Here is a 14,035-nt window from a genome sequence, read left to right as displayed (position 1 = left end):
TGTTTTCTCCCAATATTTTCTGTACATTTTAACATCTTTTTTTAAAAAAAATACACTTTCAAAACATCTTTTGATTATCATATTTTAATGTTAATGAAGTCTAGTTTTTCAAGTTTTGTTGTGATTATTGCTTTCTGCATCCTATCTAAGCAATATTTGCCTAACCCCAAGTTGAAAAAATATTCTCCTCTGCTTTTTTATAAAGGCTTATAGTTTTGAGTCTGTGATCCACCTCAAATTAATTTTGGCTGTGATGAGAATCATAGGCTGACGATCATTTCCTTTTTTCGTGTGAATATCCAGTTGCTTGGTACCATTTCTTGAAAAGACTTTCTATTCCCCACTGGTTAGTTTTGGTACCTCTGTCAAGAATCAGATACCTATATAAGCAGAAATCAATTTTTACATACATAAAATGCATTGTTCCATTGATCTATTCGTCAGTCTCCACTGTCTTGAATTCTGTAGCTTTATAGAAAATCTTGAAGTCAGGTAGTTTAAGCTCTTCAATGATGTTCTTCATTTTTAAGTGCTTTCGACAGTCTAGATTTGTTGCCTTTCCATATGAATTTTGATATCAGCTTGTTAATTTCTACTAAAAATCTTGGATTGATTATTAGTGGAATTTTACTGAATCTATAGATCAATTTGGGAAGAAGTGACATTTCTAGCAATCCCGAGTCCTCCAGTCCCTGAACTGGCATTCCTCTCAATTTCCTCATGTCTTTATTCATTTCTTTCTGCTATGTTTTATAGAGATATTTTATGTCTTTTGTAAATGCATTCTTAAGAATTTTACATGTCAAAATTTCAAGAATTTCTATGGATTGGAAATAAAATCGTTTCATAAATTTTGTTTTCCAATCCCTTACATTGATTTTTAACTCTCCCACAGGGATCTAGGATACAGATGTTCAGACATCTACCTTTATTGTATATACTGTTTAACTGTTTGTCCCATTTTTTCATAATATTATCACTTTTATTGTCTTCTGATTTTTTCACCTTTTATCTCATTCATTCTTTTCTCCAGCCATTCAAAACATCTATTTAGTAGTTTTTTCAGCTATTTATTTTTATACTCAGTATTTCCTGTTGGTATGCCTTAAATACTTAGCTCTACTCTTCCGTGGTCTTTATTTTATTTTACTTTATTTTATTGTATTTTATTTTATTTTATTTATTTTTGAGACAGGGTCTCAGGTCACTCCAGATGGAGTACAGTGGGGCCATCACAGCTCACTGCAGGCTCTACTTCCTGGACTCAAGTGATCCTCCCACATCAGTCTCCTGAGTAGCTGGGATCACAGGCACACACCACCATGTCCAGCTAATTGTTTTTATTTTTTGCAGAAACGGGGTCTATGTTGCTTAGGCTGGTCTTGAATTCCTGGGCTCAAGTGACCCCAAAACTTGGCCTCCCAAAGTGCTGTGACTGTGGTTGTGAGCTGCCATGCTTGGGCTTCCTGGGTCTTTTTCACGAGCTGCCTCTTCATTTGTAAACATCTAGCCCATGGAGTGGTGTGGAGGATAGACTTTGAGGTAACCCCCATGATATCTGACACCTGGTTTTCATGCTTTTCTATAATCCCCTTCTCTTGAGTGTGAGTAGACTATGTGACTTACTTTCAGTCAATGGAAACAGGACATATACAATGACGTATATGTAATTACATAAGAGTGTTGTACTCATCTTGTTAGAATCTTTCTCCCCTTTGCTGGCTTTGAAGAAACAAGTTGCCGTGAGTTCTACGTCCATAGGAAATGAATTCTGCCAACAGCATGACAGGACACAGAAGTGGATCCTTCCCCAGTTGACACTGTGATGAGTTCCCAATTACAGCCAACACCTTGATTTCAACCTAATACAGATGGACAAGAAGAAACACTCAGTGCCAGCTGCCCATCCGCACATGTTGTGATCTGCTCCCCTGCTCCCGCGCCCCTCCACCCAGCTCCAGGCCAGGATCCAGAGTTTCTGCTGTGTGGTCACCACAGGCCAAGCAATGAGCCACCTGGACAGTGTGTGCAGAAAAAGACACAACTAAAAAGAGTTCTCTCTGAGCCTATCTCCTGTTCACAGCACCTGGCCTTTGCCTACTCTAAGTTGCCATTTCCCCATCGAAGCTCCCATCTTTATCAAACCATGACTCAGTCAGCTTCTAATCTAACTCCAGGATTTTCTCACAGCTTTTTTTAAAAATAAGCTTATATAACATACATACAGAAGCATGAAGAAATTATAAGTGTATATAGCTCAATGCATTTTCACAAGTGGAACACCTTCAGGTTACTATCAGTCCAGTCAATGAGCAGAATATTACCAGCATCCCAGCATCATTCATTTTCATTAGTGTATGTTTTCCATTGTGTGAATATACCACAATTTATTTTTCCATTTTACTATTGAATGGCACTTAGGTAGCTTCTTGTTGGAGGCTATTACAAACAGAACTGCCATATTGACTGTTACATTTTTTGGTTAACATGTGTGCTCATTTGTGTTGGGTATTTTCTTAGCAGTGAAACTGCTAGGTCACAGAGCATGCATATGTTTGGCAGTAGATGATACTACTGAGCAGTTTTCCAAAGGGGCTTGTACCAATTTGCATCACTACAGTAGGGTATGCTAGTTTTTCTTCCACATCCTCACCAACATGTAGTATTTTCCATCTTCATCATTTAAGCCATTCTAGCAAATGTCTTCTGGTTTTTCTTTAAGTCTTGCATTTCATCAATGCCTCTCTCATTCTTATGGAATTTCTACAAATGAGTTCAGGTGAGAATGTGTATTAGTTAGAGTTCTCCAGAGAAACAGAAACAGAACCAATAGGAGGAGTGTGTGTGTGTGTGTGTGTGTGTGTAGGGAGGGTGGAGAGAGAGAAACAGAGAGAGAAATTTATTATAAGGAATACAATATAAAATAATCATTCACACAATTAATACAGATTAAGAAGTCCCAAGATCTTCAAGCAGCAAGCTGGAGACCCAGGAGAGCTGATGTGAAGTTCCAGTCTGAGTATGAAGGCCTGAGAACCAGAAGAGCCGATGGTATAATTCCAGTCTGAAAGATGGCAGGCTTGAGACCCAAAAAGAACGGATGTTTCAGTTCAAGTCCAAAAGCCAGAAAAAAAACAATGTCCCAGCTCATAGTAGTCAGGCAGGAGGAGTTGCCCCTTTTTCACAGAATTAGCCTATTTATTTTATTCAGGCCTTTAATTGAACGGATGAGAGCCATTCACATTAGGGAGGGCAATCTGCTTTACTCAGTCTGCCAATTCAAATGCTAATCTCATCCAGAGCCACCCTCACAGACACACCCAGAATAATATTTAACTATTTGGGCACTCCATGGCCCAGTCAAGCTGAAACAAACAGTTAATCATTATACCATGTTAGTTTGTCTTCTTGTCCGCAACTTTCTTTTAACTACGGTACAGTATTCCATTGTGTTATATACAAGCATAGTTATACTTCATGAAATGAAAGGGCCGGGCATAGTGGCTCACACTTGTAATCCCAGCACACTCGGAGGCCGAGGTGGGTGTATCATGAGGTCAGGAGATGGAGACCATCCTGGCTAACATGGCAAAACCCCATCTCTACTAAGAATACAAAAAAAACAGAGTCCCAGCTACCCAGGAGGCTGAGGCAGGAGAATGGCGTGAACCTGGGAAGCAGAGTTTGCAGTGAGCTGAGATCGCGCCACTGCACTCCACCCTGCGCGACAGAGTGAGACACCATCTCAAAAAAAAAAAAAAAGAAAAAAAAAGAAAGAAAACAAGCATATTTATTATTTTGCCTAATACTATGTTTGTAAGTTCCATTTATATTATTTTTGGCTGCAGATCATTTTCTCATTGCTATATAGTATTTCATTGTGTGACTACATGAAAATGTATTCATTCAGTTGATGAACATTTGGGTGGTTTCCAGTTTGGGATGATTCATTGATTTTGACATCATGAATATTTAGGTTGCTTCTGATACATTTATTTCATAAGTTGCAAAGTCATCGTTTTGCATGTCTGCTTGTACAGATTCATAAATGTTTCTGTTGGGTGGCCACAGGTTAAACAATGATCTACCTGGATCATGAATGGAGAGAAAAGAAAACAACCAGAAAGTGCTCTCTCCCCACCTATTCTCTGTCCATGGCATTTGCCATTTTCTCTCACTCTGCCCCTACCACGCTGTGACCTAACCAGCTTCTACCTTCTCCCAGGAGTTCCTCACAGATTTTTGTCTTATAAACATTTTCTTGAAGTAAAGCATACCTACAGAAAAATTCATACATTTTAAGTATGTAGTGCAAAGAATTTCTGTGAATTGAGCACATGTAAGTAACTCAGATACAGATGAAAAATTATTAGCATCTAGAAATGGAACAATGCATTAGAGGATATGTAATTCCAGCTTCACTAAATACTGATGAATTGCTCTTCAAAATTACCACGTCCACTAACTCACACCAGAAGTAAAGATGTACACCCATTTCCCTTTAATCTTGTCAGCACTTGGGGATAGCCACACACTAGCTTTCACTATGCTAATAGGTAAAAATTCTTACTGTTTTGAGTTATTTTCCTTAATAGTTAATATGGTCGAGCCTATTTTCATGCTTATTTGTTAGTTGGAATATGCTGCGCCTGTTTTGCTATTGAGTTGTTGTCCTGTTTTGACGCTTTCCTTAAGAGCTCACAGCTTATCCAGTTTTCTGCACAACTCACTTCTGTTTGCTGCCCTTCATTATAGACTTAATGGCTTCTCATCGTTAGAGCACTGTGCCCTCCTTGGGGCTGGATGGTTTATAATAAAGCTTTCCCAGGAGATCTCAGGGGGGCCATGTTCTTTAGTGGTGGCCACTAAAGCCGCTACCTCTTATTCCCGGTGTCATACACCAGTGGCTGGACCTGTTTGGTTCACAGAGTGTTTTCAGCGTGAGGAATCAGGTATCATGCTTGGTTGCCATATAAGCAGCTTAGTTCCTATTGTTTTACACCCAGCCTGCTACCCTCATTCATGTTACCTTCATGCCCCATAGATATTTGAGATTTGATGCAAACCAATCTCAGTAAAAGCACCACTGTCTAGGAAGTGGTGGAGATGGGTTATCAGCTCATTTACATCAGCAGCTGTGGGATCTTGAGCAAGTCATTTCACCTATTGGAGCCACTCTCTGCTAGCATAAAGGAGAACATAAAGCTACCGTCCTTGCCTATCTCACAAGGTTGTTTGGGAAACTGAATGAAAGAACATGTAAAGTACTTTGTGGGTTTTTCGTGAAACAGGAGCAGCTCTTAATATTCTTGCCTAGCCCTGTCTGTGGAGCCCGGGATGCTGCATTACCTCCTTTCTACCCTCGCCCTGAGTATTAGTCCTAGGTAGAAACTGAGGTGAATATACTGAAGGCACTAAGAATCTTCACCAGGCCGCTCCCAGTCATATCACAAGGTGTTGTGGCTTATTAACAAACACAGACCTCGTGTTTTTCAGAGAGCTGCCTTGTGAACACCTAGATAGAACTACGGGTGTGAAACACAAATGTACTTACTATTTGCCTACGCTTACAGAAATAAGAGCACACGACAGAGTAGATGGCAAGGTGAGGCTTTAAGTCAGAAAGCAACCTCAGCTGAAACAAATGTATAATTATAATTTGATTTCAGAAGTGGAAACATGACCTGAATCCATGTACCTACTGATTAGTCCAAATTCCTGTATTGTTGAAGCTGGAGCAGAAGTGGGGGTCCACTGTGGAAGTAACAAAAAGCACAACAGAACAGGGGTCCCATCCAGGGAGCCATGTTGATGGCTATGGGGAGCTCCCCCTTGCTCTTGGGGTGGGGCCCTGGCCCTAGGTGGGACTGTGGGGTGATGAGGGTTGTGCTGTGCTGGTGGTAATTGCCAAGGAGAGAGCAGCACGTAGATCCTCCCTGTCATCAGGCAGAGCTCTTCAGTGAGGTGGGCTCAGGGAGGGCTCTGTGCCTCTGTTCAGCAGAGCTGCAGCTGCTGCCCAGCTCTCAGGAGGCGAGCTGGACTCCCTCACTCAGCTGCAGGAGCAGGGACCGCGAGGCTCAACCCCGCCTGAGCCATGCCAGCCAACTTCACAGAGGGCAGCTTCGATTCCAATGGGACCGGGCAGATGCTGGATTCTTCCCCAGTGGCTTGCACTGAAACAGTGACTTTTACTGAAGTGGTGGAAGGAAAGGAATGGGGCTCCTTCTACTACTCCTTTAAGGTAAGTTTCCTGCCTGCGACTCTGCACACTGACATAATAATGAGACTGGTGGAACTTAAGAGTGTCAATTAAAGGATCATAGCCAGTATTGTGAATGAGTGTTGTTTATTTTCTTTACTAAAAAGGATTTTTAAAAGTCCGAAGTGCTAAAGCAACAAGCTTTAGTGTGCAGAGACCTAGACTGTAGTTTCTTAGGAATACAGGTGGCGTTTTTCTTTCTGATGCTGCTGGAAATGAGTGAATCATGAGTAACATTTATGAGTGGATGATTTTTACTTTCCCCTTTTCCTAAGGTGAAAGCACTTTTAATTAATCCTATAGCAGTACTTGAAATGTCTGTTTCTAGTAGGGGTTACAGCTATGAGTTTTTTGCTAGCAACACCAGAGGTGTGGAAAGCTCACAATCACCAGGACAGTGACTGATGTGATGAGAAACAGCATTGAATAAGTCAGGAAGGATGACACTTTCTTTGATGATCCCTTTTCATTAAACATACTGAGAAATAGATTTCTTTGAGGGTAGTTGATGATGCCACCATTTGCAACAAATTCCCTCCTAGAACAAATGAAAGACAGAGAGTTTGGTGAGTTTCACCTTCAAAGTATCCAAGGGCCACACTGAGGAAGGATCTTCATTAAGCTAATCCTGTATTGTTTCTTATTCCGCAACAAGATCTTGTGGACAGAAATGAACCACACATTTGGGAAAACAACAGTTTCCTGTTTCTTGCCTCAGAATGCTGGCTTGTCAGGTTATTTCACACCCTGCCTAACAATATGTTTAGTCATTGCAATCATTCACAGGTCTCAAACTGGTCCTTTCCACCAAAGGAAAAAATACTTCAAAAAGATTCTAGTTGTTGCTTTGTTGGGTTTTGCTGTTGTTGTTACTCCTCTGTATGTTCTTGAAATGATTTGGTTCTTACACAATGAGGTAACATTACTGTAATATCCACCTCCCTACTGGAAGTTCATTTCTTTTGCAAGTATTCAGAATAAAACTTTCAGCAGGGTGCTGTCCCAGGAGTCAGACTTAAACTTCCAGGGCCCTAATGACTATGCAGCAAAGCAGAGCCTGATCAAACCACTCCTCCACTGGCTTCAGCGAAACCCTGGTCTCCAAATCACCTCCTAATGCAAGCACATACACGGCTCAGCTGCACAGCTCCACGATGTAGCAGGGAAAGTAAAATTAGAGTTTGTTGCTACTTAATGTTGACTGAATAATCCCCTTTATGAAATCAGCCTGCAGACCCAGAGAGTCTATCTTGGCAGGCTTTGTGCACCCAGGAAGCACAGGACTCCACTTAGTATTGCTGCCTGTGCAGCCTCTTTGATATTCTCAGAATATGACAGCAAGTAGAATGAAGAGAGGTCCTCCATGGCAAAGGGAATAGTAATCAGCAATAAGGTGGTTATTCTGAGACTCAGGCAAGAATCAATCTCAGCTGAAATCTCATTTGCCATTTTTTGAATACAGCACCTACAGGGATATTTGGAATATGCGAAGAAACAAATCCCACCCTGCTCTCTCTGAGTGTTTGTCCTCTCTATCCTAGCAACATCATCGCCAGACGCTAAAGAGAATCACAGCATCTCTAGTTGATTCCTATTGACATGTTTGCAGCAAAACGGCTGGACCACTGGACAAGGAGAAAAGCAGAAAGAGAGGAATTATGTCTGGCCAGGAGCTTAGAGTGCTCAGATTCATTATTACAGAGATACGTGTATTGACTAAAACCCTGTGGTTTTTAGTTAAACAGTGATCAGTGGTGTTATTTGTGAGAACTTAGCTTACATTTCCTAGTGTAACTTTTTTTCTATGATCCCCTTTGACCACAAGCAATTTTAATGCATTGTTGACACAGAAATAGTTCTGATGCAAGCCTTTGTTCACTGCGATTCATTTTATCTGACATACTAGAGAAGAAATTCAAAACCGTGCCCCCTTTACTGTCTCCCAAATGTATCCCTTTAATCCCCATTGCCTTTATCAAAAGCAGTAAAAAATAGCATAAAAATAAAAACAGCAACAGCAGTAAATGTCACAGAAATAACAGCAACAACCATACATCTCATTTACTTTGGGTATTCTTGGTGCAAGAGTCATAGCAAGACTCACTTAGCAAGTGACCTCTGTGAAGTATCTCATTTAATTCTCACAATCCATGGTGTATCTTTCCATCCAGACCTGCCTTCCATCTTCATCTGTTTATCACAATTTTACCCACTCTATAAAGCTCAGCTTGGGTTGCTTCCTCCATGAAGCCCTCTGTGACTCATCCCTCCCCGAGCTTCATTAGTGTCACGGACTGTACCTCTCTTCTTGCCACTTAATGCAGCTCTGTCTTAAACTGCTGTTTCCATATGTGTTGGGTGAATGTGTTACAGTCCTCAAGCTTCTTGAGTAAAAGGAATGGCTTATATTTGTTTCATATTTTCTCCCAGGACCTACCATTATGCTGGTCATACTCAATAAACATTGACTGTATAAACAAATTGTGATACGTTTTTTTCTTCCAATTATCAACATTTTGTCAAATAAGCAACAGAAAGCATGTATTCCCTATGACAGAGGTGGGTGGGGGCTCTCATTAACCAAGTTTCCACCCATCAGCCCCTACCCTGCCTGGTCTCTATACTCACCCAGGTCCCTTTCTGCAAGCATGTTCAGCTTGTCTCTAATCCATTTCTAAGCCAATGAGGCCAAGATCAGTTCTAGATTCCAGTGGGTGGGGTACGGAATTAGCTGAGGCACCATAAGCTGGTACCAAGTATCTGGTCCAGCCCTGGGGAATCCATCTCTACCGCATGGCAGCCTTACCTAGTCTCAGCTGTCTTGCTCAGTCCACTTACCTGGGCTTCTGACTTAGTTTCTGGGAAACTAAGAACATTCTAGTTCTTATCCTCTGAACCCCAAAGCTCTTTCGGGAGGAGACAAAACACCCCGTCTAGATCTTACTGGCACTTCCTTCACAGGCTTAGAGTCTGTTCCTTCCCCCGACCTCCACCCTTGAATTCTAGCTTCTGCTCCCACCACTCTAACCTGCTCCACCTTCCTAAGCATGTGAGGCTCTTGGAAATGAGCAGGGAGGTCTGGGGTGGGTTCACCCATCCCATCTTCTACCATGGGCCTTGTGTAACTAACCCTACATGGTCTTGGGTTCAGGATTCTCAGCTCAGATGCTGGGTCCCTTCACAGTTTCCAGTTTTGTGTACTTTTAAGATCACATCCAGCTCACCTCTTCAAGACCTAGTTCTTGGCATTAAGGAATTATATGCGCTTCAAGAATCTACCAGAAGTTTTCAAGGGGAAATGGGAACTAGCTCATCAGAAAATAAATGAGGTATCTGCATATAAGGCTGTCCAAATGCAAAACAAATACAAAACTTTTCACACAGAAAGCCCTTAATTTTGCTGGTGAATTCACCAGCAATGTTTCCTGAATCTCTGATACTTAATGAGAAACCTAATTAGAAGTAACTGGGAGGGAGACCTGTCTCAATTAATGAATTACCTAAATTATAAAATAATGTAAATGAAACTTAGTTTTATTACTCATAGGTGAGTGGAGAAATATGAACTAAGACTGCTAAATATCACTTAACAACAATCTTTTATTGCGCCTCCTTCAGTGGATAGTTACAAGTGATACGCGATTAGTCTAACTATCGTTTATATGTAAATGGTTGCTTCTAAGTGCTTGAGGGTGATTGGACACAGTTTGTTCCCTTTGTTTGTACACCCTCCCTGCCACACTGCCTTACTGTTAATTTTCTTAACACACTCTTCCTCCATTAATATAACAAAAGCAAATTTCACCTCAACGCATTATCTCACACTATGCTTTTGCAAGGGAGCTCAAATTAAGAAGCTTAAGTAGACCATGCTTGTTTTCACTACATTTCGGTTCATAACTCATTTCTAAGACCTTCTTCTACCTATCAAGTACTGGCATTTTTACCTGTGACTGTCACCTCAACAGCTCACAACTTTCCAGGGCTTGCTGTTCTCCCTTCCTGCCCTGGTCCCAGGACAGTGTCAGTGATGTCCTTCCTGGAATCCAGAATTCCTCATGTTCCAACCCCCAAATGTATCTCCTGCAATTTGTAACCAGGGATCTTACATTTACATCATGCATTTTTTATTATTTTCTAATTAGTCTCGCTCAGTATGTTCAATTTGAGTTTCTACAGTTGAATACTGTGGCTGCTCCTAAGGGAACTACTACTAGTTTTGCTCAGTTAAATCATTATTAAATACATTATTCCTTCCAGCCAGTTCTGCTACCCAGATCTAGCGCTCTGCTTTCTAATCCCTGACCCGGGGTAAACTCTACCATGCAGTGTGTCCAATTTCACTTCACGCAAATGAGAAAGGCTAAGGATGGCACGCAATTTCCAAACTATAGAGGCTAGTATTTGAAAAGGAAATCTTCCTCGGCTAAATTTCTCTTTGTGTTACTAATACATCTGATGGCAGGAAGCATAATCTTAGCTAATTCAGAATAAACCCAGTCATTGCAGAGCTTTTCAGCCCAGGAAGAGTTTTCACATTTTCTGGCTTCGGGAAGATATCTAACTCCAGGGGCAGTGCTTCTGTAGTGCATTTCTCTCTCTCTCTCTCTCTCTCTCTCTCTCTCTCTCTCTGTGTGTGTGTGTGGGGGGGGGTAGGGGGGTGGGGGGTGGTAAGGGATGGAAGGTGAAGGGAGTCTGATCTAGTGAGGGATCTGAGCAAGTTGGCATCAGTTGAAGCAAGACCTGTCTGTCCCTCAGATGTGGTCATCCTCATTCTGGACTTTCATCTGGGTTCCCATCCGACCTGTGTCAGGCCCACACTGCTTTCTGGGGTAATGTCCCTTGGCCACATTATCTCCTGGTACAGGGTGCTTGAATCCCTGTCTCTCAATCTCGGCTATAATTTCTGCCTCCTTCCTAGAAATAGAAAGTTTGACTGCTCCCAACTTTGGGCTGCAGAAAACACAATGGAGTGTCTCTGGCCCTCTCTCATCCCACATAGCCACCTACACTGTACAACTTCCACCTCCTGATAGATAGGAAGGTCTGGGAGACTGTCCTTCCCTGGTCCCTACACAGTAAGTGGACCTCAGCACCCTTCCAATCCTGTGCTCCCCAAATGTAGCAAATGTTCTCTCTTCCTCCCCTTTTTCCTGCTAACCCTTGGAGGAGGACAATCCAATACCCTTTTGTCATTGTCTCAGTTGCCTCACGTCTCCCCTGGCATCTGACACCACTACTGCACCATCAAATCCTTCCATCACCCTGAGCGACCCCCGTGTCATGGGGAAATTGACGACACAGTGTTCCTCCAAAATTATTATTCCAGGCTCTCTGTTCTGAATGCTCAAAAGTCACACCCTCTTGCAACAGAAAAACCCCTTTCTCTTCCAGCTGTTTAAGATATCCTCAATGAGGTATTTTGAAAGCCCAGTGCTGACTTGTTTCTCTCTGTCTGCACTGATGGAGTCAAGAGTGCACTCTGAGGGCAGTGGGGCTGCCTGAGCTGGGGGACAGTGTATCAAAGAAGTGGAAAGAAGCACATCCATTCATGCTTCACAATGCCATTCTGCCATCCTTGAAATAATTTCCTGTTGATGAAGTAAGAATGTTTCAAGCCATGCACTCAGGTAGATAAGAAATCTAACCCTATTTTTCTTAAGTAAACTGAGCTTCTCTCTGGACCTCTAAACCTCCCAAGTAAACTCAGGCTTTTGAGCTTTCTCCAGCATTTCAGTGAGGCAGTGTGGTTCAGAGAGCAGGCTTTAGAGCCAGACTTCTGGGGTCAAATCCCAGTGCCACACCATCTAGCGGAGTGACTTTGGACACTTTCCTTCCACCGGTGTCTCAGTTTCCTCATCCAACAAATAAAGCTAATAATTGCATGTGCTGTAGAGAGTTGTTGTGAATGGGAGAGAATGCTTGTATAGCCTTAAAGAACAGCAAGTGGCCCCCAGTAGTGTTCATTATTCATAATTAGAGTTCCAGGAGTTCGTCATTCCACTCTTTTCTCAAGACAACTACTGAGAGGTGAGGAGGCAGCATTATCTGTAAGGAAGAAGTTTTAACTGAGAGACACCACTGCAGGTAGAAGCACTTCAGGACAGTTTTGATATGCAGGTGGTCCTCAAACAATGGTGGTGAATTAAGCTGTTTCTTTTCTTTAAAAAAAAAAAAAGAAAGAAAAGAAAAGAAAAGAGAGGCCATGAAAATGTAGAATAAGATACAGAGGGAAAAATTCTATTTCTTACTTTGTCATCCTGATATTATGTCTAGCTATTATCTAAGCAAACTTAATGGCCCACTACATGAAAGGCTATTTGCAGAAACAGCAAATTATGCCCTATCTGGAGAAAGAAAGAAATGGCTTCTTCTCTGGTATAAAGATTTTCCAGGCCACAGATGGCAAAATCACCCAAGGTCATGAGGAAGTTGTAAGGAATAATCAGGGTTCTTGTTTTCTCACTTAGGCAATATTGATGGCTGCCTAAAAATGATAGATCTATTGCTAATGTCAGCACTTTACAGTTTGCAATATGATTTCACAGTATCACCTTTGAACCACCCATCAACTCTAGGGGGATTTAAAATAGCATTCTTTTTATTTGAGCAGATATGAAACTAAAGTCTGAGAGAAGTTAAAGGTGTAAACTTCCTAAAAGTTAAGATAAGGTAAAAATAAAACAAGAAAGAAAAGAAAAAGGATTCTGAGCTGATTTTGGTCTGGATAGGTTAAGCTCTGAAATAGTAGAAACCGAACCCTGAATCTCTGTGGTTTAACACACCAGAGGTTTATTGTTCCCTCACATCACAGTAGCAAACAAGTCAACTTGTAGCTACACCTTCTAGAACAAGTGGCTTCCAGGGGAGATGGCAAACTTTGTCTTGTTGGCTTTGGTCTGAAATGACACATGACTTTGACTGAGTTCCATTGGCAAGAATTAGTTACCTTGATGGGCAAGAGAAATGCCCCCAGGGTCGGGGGTATAATGCATGGCTTTAAAGATTTGATCCTTACCTCTGGTAGATAAAACCCAAATCCTTGGGCCTGGCCTACTGGCCTTTCACTGACCCAATCACCTTCTCTACTCCTTTCTTCACATCCTGGACCGCGTTGTATTGAATGTCTTACCATAGTCTGAGGAACCAAGGTCCTGTTTCCCTTTTCTGGAAATGCCTTTCTCATACCTTTTTCTTCTGATATCACTCTAAGCTCAGTTGCCTCCTCTTCTGGGAAGGCTTCAGAATCATTCAGTAGACCAGCATCATCACATCACTACCCTTGTGCTCCCAAAGCACTTAGAATCTCTGTGCAACACGGTTCCTCTCTTGACATGTATGTTCACCTACATACACACACATGCACGCACGCATACACACACAGCCATGAGCACATACACAAGGACACATACAAATACACAACGACAGACACACATGCCCACACACATGCAGACGAGATGTCAGTTATTTAGGGACACCTTTAGATCCTACTATCCCTAGTACCGTGACTGACACATAGCAGATACAAGGTCAATAAATATTTTGTTGAATGAAAGAGTATATCAAGAAATAATCTGTAAAACAAGTTTACTGCTAATATCTCAGTAAGTTCATGTGAATGAATTTGGGTAGATACAGTCTTAATCCTTTTTCACCAACCATTTGGGTTGAATTTATAGGCGTCATAATTTGGGAGGGATTCGTGACATCATAGTAAGCCATGTTATGTATTATTTAGTAGTGACGAGGAATAATGATGATACTATCGGATTTTGG

The 14,035-nt window shown here is 41.7% G+C and overlaps 1 protein-coding gene across 5 annotated transcripts in view; it reads left to right on the top strand.

Annotated features, from left to right (window-relative positions):
• Positions 1 to 5,920: 5,920 nt before the first annotated feature.
• The window catches only part of NPSR1 (neuropeptide S receptor 1), a 284,313-nt gene continuing 276,198 nt past the window's right edge, over positions 5,921 to 14,035 (top strand). For 2 of the 5 annotated variants that reach the window (XM_011973102.1, XM_011973119.1), the window contains exon 1: positions 5,921 to 6,241. In XM_011973102.1, the coding sequence (XP_011828492.1) occupies positions 6,095 to 6,241 (147 nt within the window). In that variant the 5' untranslated portion in view covers positions 5,921 to 6,094. The remainder of the gene's footprint in view (positions 6,242 to 14,035) is intronic. The other 3 variants (XM_011973089.1, XM_011973094.1, XM_011973111.1) reach the window with 2 other exon arrangements.

Source organism: Mandrillus leucophaeus, unplaced genomic scaffold (assembly GCF_000951045.1).
Source record: "Mandrillus leucophaeus isolate KB7577 unplaced genomic scaffold, Mleu.le_1.0 Scaffold100, whole genome shotgun sequence".
NCBI lineage: Eukaryota > Metazoa > Chordata > Mammalia > Primates > Cercopithecidae > Mandrillus > Mandrillus leucophaeus.
The sequence above is the reverse complement of the archived record's forward strand: the minus strand, read 5'-3'. Positions and strand labels throughout refer to the sequence as shown.